This window comes from Dermochelys coriacea, chromosome 1 (genome assembly GCF_009764565.3).
Source record: "Dermochelys coriacea isolate rDerCor1 chromosome 1, rDerCor1.pri.v4, whole genome shotgun sequence".
Lineage (NCBI taxonomy): Eukaryota > Metazoa > Chordata > Testudines > Dermochelyidae > Dermochelys > Dermochelys coriacea.
The window spans coordinates 123530404-123552477 of record NC_050068.2 but is presented as its reverse complement, the minus strand read 5'-3'; the positions used below and the strand labels follow the sequence as shown (position 1 = coordinate 123552477).

General features: G+C 41.2%; 2 protein-coding genes across 11 annotated transcripts in view; both read right to left on the bottom strand.

The window, feature by feature from the left end:
* JADE3 (jade family PHD finger 3) overlaps positions 1 to 6023 on the bottom strand; it is a 68557-nt gene extending 62534 nt beyond the window's left edge. For 3 of the 10 annotated variants that reach the window (XM_043495108.1, XM_043494974.1, XM_043495196.1), the window contains exon 1: positions 5891 to 6023. The gene's annotated coding sequence lies outside the window, so the exon portion shown is untranslated. Of the gene's footprint in view, positions 1 to 2598; positions 2692 to 5890 lie in introns of those variants that run through there. The other 7 variants (XM_038396311.2, XM_043495397.1, XM_043495301.1 and 4 more) reach the window with 6 other exon arrangements.
* A 12281-nt stretch (positions 6024 to 18304) lies between these two features.
* Positions 18305 to 22074, bottom strand: part of RP2 (RP2 activator of ARL3 GTPase) — a 28804-nt gene continuing 25034 nt past the window's right edge. Inside the window, exon 5 of the mRNA XM_038384768.2 lies at positions 18305 to 21128. Coding sequence (XP_038240696.1) covers positions 21045 to 21128 — 84 coding nt within the window. The 3' untranslated portion in view covers positions 18305 to 21044. The remainder of the gene's footprint in view (positions 21129 to 22074) is intronic.

The following is a 22074-nucleotide window of genomic DNA, read 5'->3' as shown; positions in this document are numbered from 1 at the left end:
GAAAAAGTGAACAGCTCAAAAAAAAGGGGGGGGGGGAATTGGTTAGTAATTACACACATACAGGGGTGAAAAAATGCAATCCTGAGGTTCGACTTCTCTCCATAGAAGTCAATACCTGGCTGTGACATCACACTTAAGCCCTCCTGCAAGATGTTATCTTATAGTTAGTCTCAAAAGACAATAAAATACAGAATATTTATAACATATTGATGGGGAGGAGGATGTTGTATTTCACATCTGTGGCTGTACCCAGGAGACAGCACAAAGAGCAAGGTTATTTTAGAACAACATTAAGTGATCAGTTGCATTAAGGTGGCTGCATATTCTCGGACCAAGATTTTTAAAACAGGAGCCTAAAGTGAAGCTGTTAAATCTATATTTAGGCAGCCAGATAAATGACCCAATTTTCAAGAGCGACAACTACCCCACAGGTCCTGTTAACCTCAAGAAGCCTCATTCATTCTCCACAGACCTATATTCTGTCAGTTCTGAGTGCAAAATATTATACATCAGCTTTTGGAAAAAAAAAAAAAAAAAAATCATTCGTCATCTGTTAGCTTTCATTACATAAACAGAAACATCCCTGACGAGGGATGCTATTAACTTGGTAGTTTCCAAGTTTTAAACAGAGTATGCTCAAAATTTTGTTTACAACTCCAACTTCATTATGTTTCAAACACTAAAACAAAAACTATTTTAAACTTGAGACAGCAAAGAGATACACCAAACATAAAATTGTAGAACAGAGTCATTTTTCTTTAAAAATTCCAAAAGTATTGAAATTATTCACCTATAACTGTCCAGAAAACTAAATCTTTACCACAAGAGTAAGTGGTAAATTTGGCTATGATCCCAATTTGCTTTTGTCAGCAACGAAGTGACTAAAACCCCACTTTAAGATGCAATGTACATTTAGCTATAGAATTGGTAAGGACATCTCCATAATTTAAGATGGATGCATAGTAAGAACTTATCAACTTGCCCTAACTGGCTCTTTAAACTATCCTTCATAAACATATATGATGTTTAAACAAAGTTTCTTTGTTTTAAGTAGCAAAAAAACATCTGATTACACACACACACACACACACACCCCCCCCCAAACCAGCTTAATTCAGAGCCCCACAAAGTGACTTGTCTAGGCCCCAGGCAAATAACTTACCTTCAAACAGGAGTGTAGAAGAGATACACCGTTTGTTATTTTTGTTTGATCTGTACCAGTTTTCATCCAAAGATCACTAAATGTGTTCTACAGAAGGGAGTAAGAACTATTATCTGTATCCTAGAGATATAAAGAAAAGTTGTACCCTTCAGCAAGTCATAAACAACAAGTTAACTATATAGGTGGGACTAGAATCCAAGCCTCCAGACTCTAGGCAGCACGATCCTGTGGGCATGAAGTTTTCAAAGATTGTTTAGATATAGTTTAGATATCTTACCTATAGAAATACTGTGAGTTTTAAACAGACATCTTATTTTAGATCTCATATTTATTATTCTTTTAAATCAAGAGAACACATTAAAATTAAATTAGTTCTTGTAACCACACGGCTGCCAAGAAGGGATTTAACTTGTAGGAAAATGCAAATGTAAAACCAAAGCTAATGGTAGGGGCCTCAGGGGCAGTAATAGGATCTCAAACTACTCTTAACTCAATTTTTAAATTGACTTGATTTCAAGCTGACTGTATCCCTTTTATAATACAGACACTAAGGATGGAACTTACAAGGGGGACTTAGGCATCAATGACATTCACAAAAAATGATTGCGCTGCTGCTTCCTAACCGTGTAGAAACCTGAAGTCCACACCAGTAAATCCCCTACGGTGCCTACATTTTGACAGCTGGCCATGCGCAAATCCAGCTAAGTCATGACATTGCCCACCAACTTGGTGCCTAAATCACATCCACCTACGCCCCAGTGGGATTCTCAAACAAGGCATTCCACACCTATTTTGCCTTGTGGCCGAATTCACAAGACAAGTTCTGATCGCCCCTATACCTACAAAACAGATGCAAGAAGTGGCGGTTGTGCCACCCCCTCATTCCCAGTAACCTTTAACACAATGGTTAGAGTACCCACCAAGAACTTGGGAGACCAGGGTTCAATCCCCATTGTGCCTGATGCAGAGCTAGGTCTTGTATTCGGGTCAACTACCTCCCAGAATAGTGCCCTAACCACTGGACTATGGGATATTTGGGAGCAGGTCTCAATCTCTCCTGTTGAAGCCACAACCATAAATATTTTAAAGAACTGCTAAGAGCAAAATGCACTCAATATTCTCCACAAGAGTAGAAGTTCAGCAATAAAGAATGGCAGCTTTTTCAAAACATAGTTTAGAGTAACTTACAGGTAAACTGCTATTTTTAAAAATGGCAAGACTTAAGATAAAAAACATAGCCTAGTAAAAAAAGTTTATAATTTAAATTTTACCTTATTAAAAACAACAAGGATGACAACCTCTGAGATGCCAAGAAATGAGACCCAAACTTTCTGGTTTCTCTGTCAGAGTGAGTTCACAAGCAACAGGTAGAAAGGGAAAGAGGGTTTAACCCCAATCCTTCCCAGAGGTCCCCTGAAGCTGACACTTATACTCACAAAAGATTCTATTGATTTCAATAGACCCTTGATCTAGCAATAAGTTTTGACACCACTACAGGTGTTCAGGTGTCATCTCCTTTGCACATCTTTGCTTCAGGTACCTGCTATATTACTCACTCACTCTAGAAAGAAAACAAGGAAAAACAGCTACTCAGATTTCTCAGAATCTTAAGGAAGCAGTTTTTGTAAAGGTGACCTAAAAAAATAAAGGGGGAGAAGAAAGGTTATAACTTTTTTGGTGATTTATACAAAAATGGAATAAGATTTTCCCATCTCGCCAAAAGTTTTGTTCCCCCTGCTTTCCTTAAGCCTTAAAAATATAAGGCATCTCACGTCTAGTCTGACTGGAAGTCAGAAGTTCACACAAAAGAAGACCCAAATCATTTTATAGCACACCCTACTGTGAAATGATTTTTTTTTTAAATCAACTCACTTGAAAACTCATTTTTCTACTAGAACAGCCTTTCAATATCACTTTTTTTTTTTTAAAGTAAGTTCTGCAATTTCCAGTTTATAATTTTTAAATGGTCTTCCGGGCAGTCCTAAGAGCATGCTCAGATCTTCCCGTTCTTCTCTGTGCACATGCCCAAGCCCCCAGCATTTTAGCTTAATCAGAGCTGAAATTGAAAATATCCTCATGTATTGTTTGGGAATAGTAGATGCAACTGAGCTCCCCCTAAAACAGCATATCATAGGTGTGTCACCCCCATGATGTAAGAAGTGCAACTGATCAACAAAACAGTGAATCTTGTCATACACAAACTGCTGTCAAATGCATGAAGAAAAACTAAAGAACAGCTCTCTAATCTCGGCCAGTTATAACAACATTAGGTGTTACTTATAGGAATATGCATCCGATGAAGTAAGCTGTAGCTCACGAAAGCTTATGCTCTAATAAATGTGTTAGTCTCTAAAGTGCCACAAGTACTCCTTTTCTTTATAGCAATAGTAGATACAAAATTTTCATATGGGAATGACATTTTCAACTGGATGAGTGTCTTTTCAATTACAGGACTGTCAACCAAAACCGTTGTCTCCCCTCCCCCACATACATCACTAAATGGAAAGCCTGATAAACGCAGATTTAAAAAAAAAAAAAAAAAAAAAAAAAAAAAAGACACCCTAGATCTTAAATTTAGTCGGAAGTATCATTTGATTAAATTTAAAGCTCACAATCACCTAGAAAGATGCTTCCACCCCGAGTTCTGAATCATGTATATTTAACCTTTTCACAACACCAAAAATGTTTGATTCACAGAAATTAAGTTTTAAAGGAAATGCAGTATTTAAATAATATGAAAATGGAAGATTAAATCTCTCTAGCTGCACCACAATATTTTAACCCTCTTCCGTGGCTTGTCATGTAATATAATTGATTTGTAAACATTTATTATTTGTATTACAGTAACACCTACTCATTGTGTTGGGAGCTCTGCAAGTGTAAAATAAGGCAGGCATGTCTCAAAGAGCATGACAACATTAACCAAATACAATATGAAGGCTACTGAAAGGTGTTTTCTGGAACAGCAGCAATAGAAACTTCCAATTTCTAATTCCAGTAATAAGATGACATTTATCAGAGGGGTAGCCGTGTTAGTCTGTATCCACAAAAACAATGAGGAGTCCGGTGGCACCTTAAAGACTAACAGAATCGTGCAAAAGCTTTCGTGGGTAAAAAACCCACTTCTTCAGATGCATGGAGTGAAAGTTACAGATGCAGGCAAAAAATGTGACATTTGGCACTCTGTCGGATTCCCCATTGTAAAGTAATGATGCTACTTACCTGTGTCGCACTATGCTATTAGTGTACTTTTAACACTGTGTACATGTAAAGATAATGCAAGGATGTATTATTTTAACCTAATAAGAACGTTTTAAAGCTACAAGATCAAAGTATTTCAGATTCATGAAAAACTGATTTACCTGCACTCATCAAATGAGAAATACTGCCAACATATACTATGAAGCCATTAAGACAACTCTTCCACATAAGCTACATAAAAAGAAAAAGAAGGAGTACTTGTGGCACCTTAGAGACTAACAAATTTATTTGAGCATAAGCGTTCGTGAGCTACAGCTCACTTCATCGGATGCGTTTGGTGGAATGCATCCGATGAAGTGAGCTGTAGCTCATGAACGCTTATGCTCAAATAAATTTGTTAGTCTCTAAGGTGCCACAAGTACTCCTTTTCTTTTTGCGAATACAGACTAACACAGCTGCTACTCTGAAACCTGTCATAAGCTACATACTTTTCAGTCTGACTTTATTCCTCGGGGCAGAATATGTCTTTATTTATTCCAAAGACAATACTTATTTTGCCTACTAGGCTAACCTCCCACCACACCCAAATGCACTCTTTCACGATTAAGCAGACTCCTGCAGAAACTAACAAGTCTTCACATCTATCGGCAGTGAACAAAGAACATTTCAGCATGGACTTCTCTTATTGGCATATGCGCAGAGCATAGCGTAACAAGGCCCTGATCAGGTCCTTTGGCATTACCCACAGTATTTATAGTTTAAGTGCCAAGAGAGCATAATAAAAAATAAACAAGTGCACACTGACCCAGTGAGCCCATCCACAAGTCACCTTTGCTTTCAGCTTGATTAGCACAAGGGGCTCATCTACACAAATTAGATTTTCTTGCGGGGAGGGTGGGTATTTCTTTCTTTCTTACACCCACTAATCAATTTAAGCTACCTCAAAATAAGCCACGCTAACCGAAATAACTGCGTCCCCACCCCACCGGGTTTTGCACGGCTTTCACTAAAAATCAGTTTTAAAAGATCACGATGCTACTTAAGCTGGGGCAACTTTCTTGAACTGACAAGGCCTGAAGTAGCAGCACCCCTGTCTGGGAGAGCCTTAATTCAGCACACAATGCGGGAGCCGAGAGGCAGAGAGAGAAGAAGGGAGAAATCAGAAGGACGCTGGCAGCTCCTGCACTTGTTACTGCCCCTTTGTCGACGCACGTGGGGGCCGAAAGGGAGAGAAAAGATCGGCGAGGAGCTGCCGAGCGACTCACGCCCAGCCCCGGGCTCACCCCACGGTATCCGGCTCCCACCGACCCAGCCACGATGGCGCGGCGGCTTTCGCCCCGGTCGCTGGCGCCCCCGCCCCAAGCGCGGCCTGAGGTCCCGGGCCGGGGCCAGCGCCCCGGAGCCGGCTGGGGAGACGAGCCCGGCTCGGGGCCCGGCCGGGAGAGGGAGCCGCGCGGCCCCCGCGGCCTTGGCGCCAAATGCCCCGCGCCGCCTCCACGAGGCTCCCGCCCGCAGGGCCCCGCTCACCTTCTGGCCGCGCCCGCGTCCCCGGCGTGTGCGGCCGCAGCGGCTCAGGGCCGCTCCCCGCCGCTCATCGCCCTCCCCGGCCGGGGCGCCGCCGCCGCCGCCCGCCGCCGCCTCCCCGGCCGTGCGCGCGCCCCGCGCCTAGGCCCCGGCCGCCCCGCTCATGCCGGCCCCGCGGCTCGCTGCTGGCGCTGGCTCTGGCAGTCGGCGGCGGCGGCGGAGGCCCCACACAGGAGCCCTATTGTACCAGGGCCGCCGCGGCGCCAGGCCCCGCCCCTTCCCGGCCCGGCCGGCGCGTCCCGCCGCCGCCGCTGCGCAGAGCGGCCGCCCCGCCCCCCGGGCTCCCTCGCCGCCCCTTGCCCCGCCGCGCTCCGGCCCCGGCCCCGGCCCCGGCCCGTGGGGGGGGGGGGGTCGGGTCCTAACAGCCCCCCGCCCCCTCGGCGCCCCCCACCGTCGGCTCCTGGGCTGTGCCACAAGGGCGGAGGCTGCCCGGCTCCCTCCCCCCGCCCCAGCGAGAGCGCACAAGGGCCGCCCTGGGGCAAGGGAGCAGGTGGCAGAAGGGGAAGCCGCGGCGGCGAGGGCAGCTGGCTCAGGCCGGACAGACACGCGCCGCCCAGCCCGGCGAGAGGCGCGATTCGAGCTCGGGACTGGCAGCCTCAGGCCTGCAGAAAGCCGCGGCTGGGGCTGTTTTTAACCGTCCTTGGGCACCGAGGCCCTGCGCCGGCACCCACTGAAGCGCATAAAATCCCCCTGAACTGCCTGGGGTTACTCTCGTGTGGGAGCGTAGCTTTACCACGTCAGAAAGTGGCTTTGTTTTTAACTAGCGCTTAGTGCCATCTAACTAGCACTTTAATTCTCAGCACTTGACATGGATGAATGATATTTGCCATCTTTACCAAGTGGTGGCATGCCACTATGGCTGCCACTGCCCTGTCTGAAAGAAGCATGCCTCAATAGACCTTTGTGCAAAATACAAAATGCCCTCATTGACACCCAAAACCTGAACAAAACAGAAAACCAACCCAATTCAAATAAAACTAACCAACGCAAATGAGAATTACATCATGCCCTGAACTTTGGCAGACCATCAAACCACCACACTGGCACATTTTATCTTTAAAAAAAAGATCTCAATCTGATTTCACCTACCTCAATGGATGTAAGGTAAGGAGTGCTTTTCATAAGTGGCCCCTGAAACTTCAGGACTTTAAGAATAAGAGTCAGCATTCTGCACTGCACCCAGAAATTAATAGGAAACAAGTTCAGAAAGTTGGTCTGATTTTAAGTACACCTTATTAGTTACACTTCCATGTGATGAATTCCATCTTAGAATGAGACACAACATCTGTCTCAAAGAATTTACACTCTAAGGTGCTGATCTTGCAGATAGATAGGGGAATAACTTTATGTAAATGGGGCTACTTGTACAGTTACTGATAAAAGTGCAAGATTAGGGCCTAAGTTTACAATCTCCAGCCCACCAGACTTCCAAAATAGACAGCTGCATGCTGCACCTGTATCAAAGTATAGATTGGTCTTTTACATGACAAAAAAGCATGGATAGCCACATGTAAAGTCTGGAAAGTGACCAGCTTTAGGTTTTACCTATTTTGACCTACTTCAAATTAAAAGCCCTCATCCATTGCTCTGAGAAACATTATAGTAAAATATGCAATTGAAACGAAAGATGGTAAAAATTGCTATGGGCCACCACTGTTACCTGAGAATCAAAGAGCTCCAGTAGGCCATCAGTAAGCAAATGTTTTTGGCAGAAGATCAACAAAATACCTTCAATAATAGGTTCAGAGTCAACCCCGGATAATTCCTTATGCCAAGTATCAGTTATGTCATAGGTGTGTTTTATTTGCCTCCAAACCTATCTATCTTAGTTAGGTACTTACGTAGCTTCCATCACCCATAGTGTGTGAGTACTTCACAGTCCCTAATGGATATATCCTCACACCGTCCTGTGAGGTAGGGATGGGAGGCTAAGTTCACCCAAAGTCATGCAGGAAGTCTGTAGCAGAGCAGGGAACTGAATCTCAGTCTCCTATGTGCTAGGCTAGAACACTAAATGCTAGCAGTGGTTCTCAAACTTTAGCAACCCGAGGACCCCCATTTCAATTTAAAATTTTTCACAGACCCCCAAGTACCCCCAACCAGCCCCAGGCTCTGCCCCCATTCCACCCCTTCCCCCAAGGCTCCCTGCCACCTCTTCCTGGCCCTGCTCCACCCTTGCCCCTCCTCTTCCCTGCCTCTTTCCATCCTCTTCCCCCGAGCATGCCCCATCCCTGCTCCTTCCCCTCTCTCCCAGTGCCTCCTGCACACCACTGAACAGCTGTTCCGCAGCATGCAGCAGGCACTGGGAGGGTGAGAGAGGAGTTGATAAGCAGGGCCAATTGCCCTGGACATGATTCCACGCCCTCCTCCCTCTCCCTCCCAGCGCCTTGTGCATGCTGCTGCACAGCTGTTCCTCAGCATGCAGGAGATGCTGGGAGGGAGGGGGAGGAGTTGATCAGCGGGGCCCACGGACCCCAGTTTGAGATATGCTGCACTAGACCATCCTTTCTCTCAGCTAGCCACTAGGAAGATAGTGAAGCTGTATAATATGGGTAAAATGAGAAGAGGATGAAGAGCATGACTTTACCCCAGCAAGTCTCACAATCTTCCACAAGGACTTTACGTACACATGAACAAGAGGGATGGCAAAACAGAACCTTTAGTTAACTTTTGTATAGCAAAGGATATATTTTTAATAAAAGATTTGATTAGACAGAAACCACATTAAAATGGTGGTAATAACTATGTGGTCATTTTTTTCATGTACCAATGATCACCTCATTCTGTATTCTGTCCATTATTGTATATTTCCCAGAACAAATGCTAGCATGTCATACCTCTTTAGACACCAACAACTTTGAATAAAATGCCAAGAACATTTTTTCTTCTGTCCCATCACTTGCAGAATTTCCTACAGCAAATTACAATGGCCTGGGGATCAAGATGGGCAATATTTATTGCTAGACTAGTGACAAGTTTAGGGTTCAAGATCTAGACACTTAATGGATAGAATTAGCTTTAGGGGACTATATGAGGGATTTTAGCCCCAGTTGGTTCCTCAGTTATTAGACCTTAAAAATCACATTATGTCAGTTAGATATGGACATGCTAATTCCGATCATTTTTCAGGCCCATATAGTTGGATTTATAGGGTTCAGAGAGCCAGTCTTAGGTGCTGGAACTGTGGGTGCTGCGGCACCCCCTGGCTTGAAGTGGTTTCCATTATATACAGGGTTTACAGTGTGGTTCAATGGCTCTCAGCACCCCCACTATACAAATTGTTCCAACACCCCTGGAGCCAGTCTTTACAGAGGATGAATGTGACAAATAATATTAATTCACATTTTAAAAACAAACATTTCTATGATAAATTTTCAGTGAACTTTGTTGTATATCAACATAGTAGGCTGAGGCCACAGGAGACAATTGACATGGGAAATATGAGGACACAAAGTCAATGGGACTACACAGTTCAATAACTGCTTTCCAGTGTGAGCCAGGATTTCATAATCTGGTCCTATATATACAATCTATACTATGAAAGAAAGAATTACAATAACATTCTCAGTCTGTTCCTAGGAAATGCAACAAGATGAACAAATATAAAGCAGATATTGTGTTGTTCTTTTCAGAGATGTCAAAGCAGTTTCCAAGTTTTAGGCTGAAAGGATGAACTATAGATGCTCCAAACACCTAGAGAATATGAGGAATTTGCAGGCCCAGATGTTAACATGCCAATAAAATATAGCACAAACACTGAAAATCATCCCTAGGGAAGAACGCTCTGGAAACTGAAAACAGAAAAGATGGGCAGGATAAAATGTATATGTGTATACCATACTAGGGCTGAAATGAGTAATTATTCAGCTGTATAGAGTAGGCTCCACACAGTATATTAAACCAACAACAAGGTAACATTAAAATAATGTTTAACATATGAGAAATAAGGTCATTCAAAGTTTAGCATGAATGGAACTGGGGAAAGGATGTATAATCTGGAAGCCTGAAAGTATTTCAGTGAACAATTTTGGGAAGCAGGGGGACATTTTCTATCAACTCTACAGACTGTGTGCAAAAGTGTCACAGGTGATCAGGCACCTGTGAGGTACAAATGTCACAGGATCAGTCACCTGAACTGAGAACAGAAATTCACAAATATTATGTCAAAGCTCAACATACCCCCTTACTTCAAGAGCATTAATTCCAATTCTGAACCCTGCCAAAATTCTTCATTCACTGGTAAGAGTTGATGCAGTTGGTGGAACCTTAACGCAGTACCCTTCAAACTGATGAATGAGCATTGACAGGTATTATCAAAAAGTAGGAAAGGTAGCCCACATCCCCATGTTTTCACTGCCCCGGTTATTTACTTTTTTATATCATTGGAATATTATAGTACAGAAACATTACCTGGCAATTAAGGTCTAATGACTGCTGTAGGTTTCTTCTGAGAAGAGGTTGATGCAAAGTAAAATCTCAATGAAAAGTCATGTAACTACAATCTTTCTGTGGCTGAAAAGTTTAAGTTTTTGTGACATGCAATATTAGCAATGAAACAAAGAAACCTCAAACTTAAAGATGATCTTCTGTCTCTAAGCTTGAATCGTATACCTTTAGTGCAGTTCTCCAAAAGGTGCGCACAGGTTATTAGGGCAGCCCCTCAGTTTAGTCAGAAGTGTGCTTCAAAAAACTCTCAGTGCATGAAGTCTCTCAAAAGAAATGTTGGGGGTGGAGGGGCACTCAGTTCTGAACAAGATCAGTGCGTCCAGACATGTTAAAAAGAGTACTCCCATGTTAATGGAACAGCGTAACTTTTCAGAGAGGAACTATTGCAATAAATTTCCCAGTTTTTGTTGTTAAGTTCCTTTAAAATGTTCTCTTTTCTCCACCCACTGATATTTATGATGGCCTTTTGAGCAGGGCCAAGAGTGCACCAATAATGCTCTGGTAGCAAGTGCATGTGCTGACAGGATAAAACTGAGGGACTTCCTTCTCTCCCCACACCAGATAAAATATTTGAATTAGCCTTGACCTGGGAGTAATGTGTAGAGCCTTTAGTAAGGCTTTTGACACAGTCCAATGTGACATTATCATAAGAAAACCAGATAAATATGGTCTAGATGCAATTACTATAAGGTGAAGGCACAACTAGTTCAAAATACAAACTCAGTAATTATTAGTGCATGATTTTCTGGCATACTGGGAGGACACATCAAGTAGGGTCCTGCAGGGATACCTCCAGAGTTTAGCACTATTCAGTATTTTCATTAATGACTTGGACAATGCAGAGGAGAGTGTGTTTATAACATTTGCTGATGTCATCAAGCTGGGAGGGTTGCAAGCACTTTGGAGGACAGGATTAGAATTCAAAGTGATCTTAATAAATTGGAGAATTGGTGTAAAATCAACAAGATGCAATTCAATAAAGACAAGTACAAAATACTACACTTAGGGAAAAATCAAATGCACAACTAAAAATGTGGAATAACTGACTGGGCAGTAGGATTGCAGAAAATAATCTGGGGGTTATAGTGAATCACAAATGGAATTTGAGTCAACCATATGATGCTATTGCAAAAAAAGGAAGTGTCATTCTGAGGTATATTAACAGAAGTGTCATATGTAAGAAACGGGAGGTAACTGTTCTGCTCTATGTGCACTGGTGAAGTCTCAGATGGAGTACTGTGTCCAGTTTTGGGCACCACACTGAAAGATGTGGACAAATTAGAGACGAGCAACAAAAAGAATTTTAAAAAATCTGACCTATGAGGAAAGGTTAAAAAAAACTTGCAAAAAGACAACTGAGGAGAGACCTGATGATAGCCTTCAAATACATAAAATATGTTATAAAGAAGATGGTGATCGATTGTTCTCCACATCCACCAAGGAAGAAGAGGACACCAAGGACAAGAAGTAATTGTCTTAGTTTCTGGCAAGGGAGATTTACGTTAGATATTAGGAAAATCTCTAAGGATCCTTAAGCACTGACACAGGTTACTTAGGAAGGCTGTGAACTCCCCATCACTGTAGAACAGGTTAGACAAACACCTGACAGGGAGGTCTAAGTATACTTATTCCTGCCTCAGTGCAGGGGAATGGACGAGATGACCTCTTGAGGTCCCTTCCAGCCCTATATTTCTATGAAATAGAGACCTCAAGCCCAGTCTTAAACACCCCTTGCACAGAATTCCCACTTATTTCAATGGTACTTGTGTATAGTGCTTTGCATCAAATTTGACACTCCTGGAAGAAGTTGAACATCTCTCAGTCTTTTATCAAATTGTCTCTTGACTTCTACATCATTATGGTAGTAAAAATCAGATGAGATACTTTTTACAGTTTCTTAGCAATAAAACTCTTCGGTCAGCACACAGCAAGTCCCCACTCTGGAATTTACTACCTTTGGTGGACTATCAGACCTAGTGCTCATAGAGCTCCAGGATACAATGCAAAGTCTGATTAGCACTTTTTTTGTTTATCTTTTTGTTAATCCCCCAAGATGAATGTTTAGTCATATTGGACACAGACAAAATGTGTAATTTAAAGTGTGCACGGGGCTTCCTGTTGCTGCTGACCTCCTAAATTTCACAGTAATTCTGGTAGACTTGGAAAGCCTGCTCAATAATTAGGAGGAGCAAGAATGGCACAGTAGTTTAGGGATAAAGGGAAAAGTTAGTGAGGAAAACTGCCTTGTAGCAAAGTATCATTGGAGCTTAAGAACTTTTAAAATATGCATTTGAAACATGAACACTCTATGAAATATGCATCTGTGGCATTCTGGTGTTTCTTAAAAAAATTCACACCAATTTCATCTGCATGCTTTATAAAATCCCTTCAAAAACCTATACTAAAAGTTGGACCTTCCCCAGTTTAAAGATTTAAGGTTGTGACTACCATTACAGTGAAGATGCATGCATGAAAAAGAAAGCTACATTAATGAAACCTAAGTACTTACAAACATGGAAACATTTAAGACAAGTAAAATACATATCCAAATATTCAGAGCTAATAGTCTTAAATATCACAAAGAATAATTTCGTTCCTGTTTATTAGCAAGGACTACTAAAACATTATTTGCATTATAAATAGTGAAGTATGAGGATGCCGTTCTGCATGGGCGGTGGGTATCGTAGGCACGGGAAGGTTCTGCCTTCCCAAACAGCCTGACATCACCCTGCCCATACTCCACCCCCAAGCTCCATCCTGCCTTTGTGCCACAGGCTGGAGCAGGCAGGCTGGCGGCCGCAGTGCACCCCCGGGGCTCTGCCATGCCACCCCTCCTCCTGGCACCGGGACCACACCATCCGCCCAGTGCTGGGACTGGGGGTGCTCCGGCAGAGCCACCACTACCGGTAAGAAAAAACTGAGGAGGGGCAGGAAGGCAGGGCATATATTCAGCGCCATTAAGATGCCACTCCAGGGGGCTCCACAGCCAACCCAACGGGAGCTGATCAGGGAAAACTTTCCAACCGCTGTGCATGCGGCGCACAAACACCCTTATTGAAATCAATATGAGCTATCACTCAAAGAAGAATATTGAGTATTTGCAAATTGAGCCATAATCTCTTCTCTGGTTGGCAGTTTGAAATGTTCTCTTTGTATGGCCTTGTTGAGGTCTCTGGGATCTAAGCATATGCGTAGCTGGCTATTACTTTTCTCCATAATGACTAGGGAGCTCATCCATTCTGTTGGCTTCTCAATTTTTTGTGCTACTTGCATTGCTTCCATCCTTGCAAACTCAGCCTTGAGTTTACCACAGAGCGCAAATGGCATCTTTCTACATAGATGGATAACTGGAAGGACCTGTATGTTTATCCGGATTGTATGTTCACCCTGCGAACAACCCAACCCTTCCCTTGAAACAGGTCAGGATATTCCCAAAAGAACATCTCATAGCTAAGTTCAATATGATCTTGTAGCGAGAGCACCCATTTTACCAGATTGAGCTTCGCACATGCAGCCAGGCCTAAAATTGGCGTCACTTCCTTTGGCACTACAATGAAGGGTATCCTGTATATTGTGTTTTTATGGTTGATGCTAGCAACGTCCCTGCCCTTCACTGGTATATTTGTTCCAGAATAACCAGTTACTTTTATTTTTGTTGCTCCCAGTTTGGGTCTGTCTTATAGTCTCTAAATCTTGTTCAGACAGAATATTAAGCCGAGCTCCTGTGTCTAGTTTCAGTGGAATAATTGTTCCATTCACTGCCAGAGGCAGTACCAGTCCTTCTCATCAGGTTAAATTCCAGTACATCTATGAAAAACTTCTCAACCAGATGGTCATTAACTGAATATACTTGACTGCTCTGCATTTGGGATCTGCAGCATTTTGCAAAATGACTATTTTCCCCACATTTTTGACAGAGTTTCCCTAAAGGCAACATGCTATTTGGGGCTATGCTGTGATTAACACCGTCCACACGACCATCTGTGCCCAATCGTCCCCCTAGCAGTGGTTTTCATAGCAAGTGGTTCCACTCTTTGATTTGACCTATTCTGGCTTTATTCTTTTGTACTTAGTACATGGATAACCCCTTCTGGTGAATTCAGTTCTTTGGCTTGGGCTTTCACAATTTTTGCTGCCCTACATATTTGGAGAACTTTTTCTGAAGTGAAGTGTGAGAGCAGTCTCTCTCTCAGCACATCATCTTTAACACCCCAAATGATTCTTTCTCTGACCAGAGACTCTGTCAGCCCACCAAAGTCACAGGTTTTACTGAGTTTCTTTAATTCTGTGACATATTGCTCTATGGTGTCATCATTTTTTTTTTGCAAGTAGGTAAAAAATGTGTTTTTGTTTTTTTTTTCCACCAAATGCATCCGATGAAGTGAGCTGTAGCTCACAAAAGCTTATGCTCTAATAAATTTGTTAGTCTCTAAGGTGCCACAAGTACTCCTTTTCTTTTTGTAAAAATGTATCTTATGTTTTATTCCTTTTTGGCATGTAATGTTCTTCAAATTTAATCAGTATTTTACTTAACTTCATGCTTTCACCTTCTTCAAACCTAAAGTTGTTATAAATATCCTATGCTTCCTCCCAAACAACATGAAAAAAAAGATAGATGATTTCACTGTACCATTTTCTCCTTTGCCCCTAGGGCTGCTAAATACAATTCAAATCTGTCTGAATTTTTTTCCAGTTCTCTGCAACATTGCCTGACAATTGCAGACTGGATGAATGTTGCAACACATCTGTATTTGGCTTTTCCTCCCTTCTTAAGCTAGTCAAGCTACTATATTGCTTGCCAAATACATGTGAAAGCCTCTGTGACTTGTGCTCCACATGCTTCTCTGGTGCCTCTGTTTGTGTCCATTGCGGTTGCAAACACTGGATTTCAAAATTACTGCAGTTTCCTTCTCGTTCAGCATTTCTGACACCATGTAACAATCTTGGGATTCATTAAATAAGCCAAAAAGAAAAGGAGTACTTGTGGCACCTTAGAGACTAACAAATTTATTAGAGCATAAGCTTTCGTGAGCTACAGTTCACTTCATAGCTCACGAAAGCTTATGCTCTAATAAATTTGTTAGTCTCTAAGGTGCCACAAGTACTCCTTTTCTTTCTGCGAATACAGACTAACACGGCTGCTACTCTGAAACCAGTTAACTGATAGTTTGAGATTAATAAAATACTTACACCAGGAAAATAATTTGTTTCTTACACATGTCCAAAGATCAGTATACACATTTTTGTTTGTTTTTTTTAAAAAGTAGGAATAAGCTTGATTTTGCAGGGCCTGCACATGTAACCCCAGCACCTGGTCTTTGTTTAATTGACTAGGAAACAAACAGTAAAAAGCTCCTATTTGCACATTAGACATGCCATAATGTTTCTGAAAATAACCTAATGGAATAGTCATTCAACTACTGAGAGGCAGAATGTTTCTGTGAAAGTTTTGCATGCCTCCAATGCTTTGAGAAGGGAGAAATTACGTTACATGACTAGTGCAATAATCCTTTCAAAATACACTCCCATCAGCTTTAGCAATAAGAGAAATCAAGTGTAAAAAAGGCCAGCTCAATTGTTTATTACTGATACCTAGATAGCCTTGCAGAAAGCTTAGTATCTGAATTTCTAAAGCTATGTTCCTTTTGCATTACTTTTAGCCCACCCATAGGTAGATTTCCCCATTTTTGTAAAGAGGCATGATTGTTTCACTGACTTCTCAATTTAAGATTTTTATACCTTTGATATCACATTTCTGTGTCCCCCCAGGGGGCTGTACTGGGACCAGTACTGTTCAACATATTCATAAATGATCTGGAAAAAGGGGTAAACAATCAGCGGGCAAAATTGGCAGATGATACAAAACTACTCAAGATAGTTAAGTCACAGACTGAAGAATTACAAAGGCATCTCAACACTGGATGGCTGGGCAGCAAAATGGCAGATGAAATTGAATGTTGATAAATGCATAGTAATGCACATTGGAAAACATAATTCCAACTATACATATAAAATGATAGGGTCTAAATTAGCTGTTACCACTCAAAAAACCAATCTTGGAGTGAATGTGGATAGTTCTCTGAAAACATCTGCTCAATGTGCAGCAGCAGTCAAAAAAGCTAACAGAATGGTAGGAATCAGGAAAGGGATAGATGAGACAGAAAATATATGTGTCTATATAAATCCAGGGTATGCCCACATCTTGAATACTGCATGCAGATCTGGTCACCCCATCTCAAAAAAGATATACATACATATATATACATATACAGGAACTGAATGAGGTACATGTGACTAAGTGGGAATGTTCTTAATGTTTCCTCTGAATACTGTATGAGTGCCTCAGTTTCCCCTATACATTTCTTAAGTCTCTAGGTGGTGGGATAAGGGGGTATAATTGTTGCAGAGCAAAGGGCCAGGGTACATAAATGGCTGACACTGTCTCCTGACAACTGATGGCCTGGGCCCTTCCCCCGCTGCAAGGTGATAGCTAAAGGGTTGGAGAACAAAGGAATCAAGTGACCTCCTGGCCCGGGAAAGGACAAAGCCCAGAGGAGGAGGGGCTGGAGGGTGAGTCAGTTTGGGCTGGCTGGGGATGAGGAGTGAAGCGCAGACATGGTTGTCTGGCTCACTGCCCCCCAAAATGGACCCGGCTGAGGGGTCCTGTTCTCTGTACCTACAAGCTCTGTTTTAGACAGTGTTCCTGTCATCTAATAAACCTGTTTTACTGGCTGGCTAAGAATCATGTCTTACTGTGAAGCTGGGGTGCAGGACCCTCTGGCTTCCCCAGGACCCCACCTGGGCAGACTTGCTGTGGGAAGAGCATGGAGGGGCAGAGGTTCCTAAATGCCTAGAGGTCAGACCCAGGAAGGCAGGAAGCTGTGTGAGCTTTTTGCCCTGAAGACAGTCTGCTCAGAGAGAGGAGACTTCACCAGCGTCCTGACTGGCTTTGTAGGGAGCAGTTCCAGAGCATTGCCTGGGGATTCCGTGACAGTACAAAAAAGGGAAGGAAAAAAAAATGATTAGGCATATGGAACAAGAAAAGGAGTACTTGTGGTACCTTAGAGACTAACAAATTTATCTGAGCATAAACAGTTTCTGTATGGAGGTGAGATTAAGAAGATTGGGACTTCTGAGCTTGGAAAAGAGACAACTGAGGGGGGAATATAATAGAGGTCTATAATATCACAACTGGTGTGGAGAGAGTAAAAAAGGAAGTTATTTACTCCTTCTCATAACACAAGAACTAGGGGTCACCAAATGAAATAGGCAGCAGGTTTAAAATAAAAACAAAAACAAGAAGTATTTCTTCCCATAACAGTGTCAACCTGTGGAACTCTCTGCCAGAGGATTTTGTGAAGGCCAAGACTATAAAAGGGTTTAAAAAAAAAACCACACACCCCTCTATACACTCATGAAGATAGCCACTGATGGACCTATTAGCCATGATGGGCAGGGATGCAAAACCTGAAGTGTTCTTAGCCTCTGTTTGCCAGAAGTTGAGAATGGGTGACAGGGGGATGGATCACTTGATAATTGCCTGTTCTGTTCATTTTCTGAAGCACCTGGCATTGGCCACTATTGGAAGCTAGGATACTGGGCTAGATGGGCCATTGGTCTGACCCAGTATGGCCATTCTCGTGTTCTTTCCCCAGCCTAGCTACTGTTCCTCAGTAGCAACTTGTTTCTATATTTACTACATAAATGGCTGGATAAACAAAAAAATTCATCTTTTGAGATGAGCTGACAACAAAAACTCAGTGCTTTCTCCACTAAGTAATAAGTAATTTGACAGTTTAAAAATTTTTTCCTTTAACTACTATATCAGTTAACATTTTTAAACTACAATTTTAGCTATACTACTGCAGAGAATTTTAAATTCTTATGAAATGAAAATGTGAACTGTTTTTATTTTGAACAATGTTTATTATAAGTCACATTTCACAACTACTAGACAAATTACATACAAAAAACTACCAAACATATACAAAAGCTGCATGAAGCACATTGTTACACTATACATATAATAACTGAGGTGAGCTTACTTCATTAGGAAGTGTTCCTAATATTGGTTAGCAGTAAGGTTTATTAAATAAAGTTCAAAGATTCAGAAATATGCTGTTATCAAGCAGTTATTATTCCGTTAGGTATTTAATTACTACAAAAGAAACAAGAGTGCTATAAAAAACCCTTTAAACTGTCAAATGCAATTAGTTACCCACCACATGCAACTTAAGGAAAATGCTGTTTTTTTATTGTTTTTTTTTTTTTTTTACAATATTTCAAACCTAAATCTGTTTGTCCTATGAAAGTTAATGCAGAAATAGGTACTCATTCCTGTAGAGACAATTAAAAACAGAACTTCAGTCTGATTAACAAGCAGAAAGCGTAAAGGGTCAGAGGAAAAAAAAGAACTAAATCCTCATTTACATGTAGCACATGGTTTAATTTACTGATCACAAAGTTTAAGAATAGGATGACCAATTATATTTAGACTGTTTATTACATGAAGACAGCTTTGCAATATATAGCATGCAGGATTCTAAAGCACAGTGAATGTCAGGACAGAAACGTACATCAGGACAGAAAGATCTGTTGCATGTTCAGTATCATTTCCATTCACCTTACTGAAACAAATTTTACCTTCTGCCCAAATTTCATCATGGCAGATGCATTATACTGGAATGAGAATTTGAATGACCATTTCCAAATAGAAAAAACATTAATTTCTACTACCAACTAGTACTTAATGGCAGAATAATCTTGTTGACCCGTCAAATCAAAACAGAACCTTACCATGTGCATGACAGATTTTTGAGTGTCAGAACAGTTTGCAAATTAGTCCGCTCAAGAGATGCTCCTTCTTTAGAGACAGAATAAAAGTTTCCTTTCAATTTGTGCACCCTCCTTCTATTAAAAAAATGGAGTTAAGAGCATGCATTTATCAAGTGACAAAGTGGCAGACTTCAGAACCTACATATACTCTTAATTACATTATGGGCCTTGCAAAGGCTGGGAGTACTGCAGACAGACACCCTTTTCTTTCCTTCACCAATCCCAAAGGAAAAGTATTTCAATCAGCCTCCTTTGGCATTCTGAAGCCACAGCATTGATTGACTATCAACAGTCATTTCCTGCTCTATTTGCAAGACCTTTTCTTTGGATGGCTGGAGGATAAACTACCAGACTATATAAAGTCAATGAGATATTCTTTAGGAAATCACAACATAGCATTTTACATTCAACGGTATTTGGAAGCTTGTGTTTACACCAGCAAGTCACATTTAATCTGAAGAGTTGTGGGTTTTCACCTCAGATGATATGAGGGCAGTCAGTTGAGAAGTCCAGTAAATTTGCGACATAATACAGATTAAGTTTCTGCTGTCTGAACAGAGGGCCTATGGAACCCTGATTTGAACTCTTGTAAGACCTTGCAGAAGCTCAGTCTGCATGTTGAGGATCCAATAGTCTCATATGTATGCATTAAGATTCACTACATTGTAGTGAATGTTCTTATGCTGGAATGATGTTTCTATATAACTCATCTATTGAAAAAAAACTACAAATCAGATAGCTATTAAAAAAGGTTACAATCCTTTAGTCTCAAATTAATGCTTTCTTGGTCTGCTTCTAGAAGTAACTGACTAATGTTAGTTTTACAGTTAGTCATTATCTGCGGCCGTTAGAGATAGGTGTCCATATCCTTCATCATGATGGAGGAGCACACTCAGATGCATGCATCCAAACACTGCTTTAAAACCATCCCCCAATTCTAGACTGTGGTGTGGTCCCAATGTAACTAAACTACGGTGGTTGTCAAAGACCCATTATGGCAGCTGGGCTGTAAGGAAGCCTCAGGCTTATCCTCTACACCAGCCCAAAAGAGGGATGAGACAGGAGCCACTATAACACTGGAGACACTCCTAAATGGGGGGCTGGGAGGGTGGGAAAAAGGGTACAAAGCATCTGCAGCATAGCTGCCAGGCTCTTTACACTATTTGTAATGTAATTAAAAATTAATGTTAGTATAGTCTTAAAATGTTAATGTACTATCTGGTATAGAACACTTGGTGCAATTAGTTTTTTTTTATGAACACAGACTGACAGAGTAAAGTCAACTGTGAAAGCATGCTATTTAAAAAGAGAAAATTTAAGAAACTTTAGGTCAGTTAGCAATGACATTTCTCCTGATTAAGATAATTTTGCATATGGGAAAATTCTGTGAATGCTACAGGTTACCTTCTCTAACGTACCATTGACACATACCAGCAGCAGTGTTTCAGTTAACTTTTTTTTTTTTAAAACTACATAAAATGTGGTCTAGCATTGTACCTACTTTCTAAAAATCCTAAAAATTAAAAGATTTGAGGAATGTTCACATCAGAATAGAATTAAAATTTCACTATAATCATGAATTACTAGAAAGTTTAAGTGGTACTAAATATCAGATGTACATGTGAAGCTACATTGTTCGTTGTAATTCACATGATGCAGTATTAAATTTACCAATTCCTTTTATAAAAAACATATCCAATACAAAGATCAAACAGGAAAAAAAAACCTTGCTACTAATGCAGCATTACACAGTCAAACCAAAGCTATATCCAAGTGGTGAGATAGGCCATGCATAAGAAAATCTTCGAGTCACACTTCACATTCCCATCTGCATGTCAGCAAAGTTGTAGAAGCTGTCTACATCTTGAGAGGCCGATACTTTGTTCTCCGATACAAAAATCTATATATTTTAAACAAGGAAGTATGTCACTGATATAGATATACAAATGCAAGTAATCTCTGCTCATTCAAGATCCTTACATTACAGAAGTGTTTGTATTTTTAAGAGATTTATTCTTATAACAGAGGCAGAATTCATGCTTGAAAGGAATCAAAATAGTTTCAGAACTCAGTATATGGAGCAAAAATTCATTTGTAGAGCAAAACTATCTTTCCCTTATAGAAAATAGCTCCTGTTTAAGCAGTCCATCCCAGAACAGTTTTAAAATTTTAGACTAGATTATTTAAAAAAGTCATTCCAACCAACAACCTGTAGGGGGAAGAAAAGCTATTAGGTACCATCAAACTCACTTAAGGAAGCAGAGCAAGTACTCCACCACTTTCCTCTCCCTCCCAAGCCACACAAAACTGAGAAACGCATTTCTCTCCTCTTCTTCCCACATATACTTCCGTGGGTATATTTTCAAAATTTCAGAAGTACCTCCTCAGCAAAGGTGGCTTCCACTTTTTGCCAACATCAAACTTGTTTAAATATTTAAAATTTTACAAAAAAACTCCAATTGTGCAAAGTAGAGGTACTTGAAAATAGTTGAAAAAATATTTTAATAAATTAACTAGGCCTGGCTGCATCCATCAGGCAGCCAAGATATATCTAAAACAATGCAGCATAAGTTGTCAGGGAAATGGTTTGGCAGTTTACATCTAGCCAAATGCAAGTTTGTCTCCCAACCCAAAGCTGAATTTTAGAGAAAGTCTATTTTATACATCCCAGGAGGAAGTTAAGATGTGACTAAATGATAATATACAGTGATTGAGTACCCCAGAGTTCTTCAGTTAACTGAGTTATCCAAGGTATCAAAGTTAGACTGATGGTTCTTGGTGATCATGCAAGCTCAACATCTCATGATCACCATACCAAAACATAATTGTCCCAGCTAACATCAAGC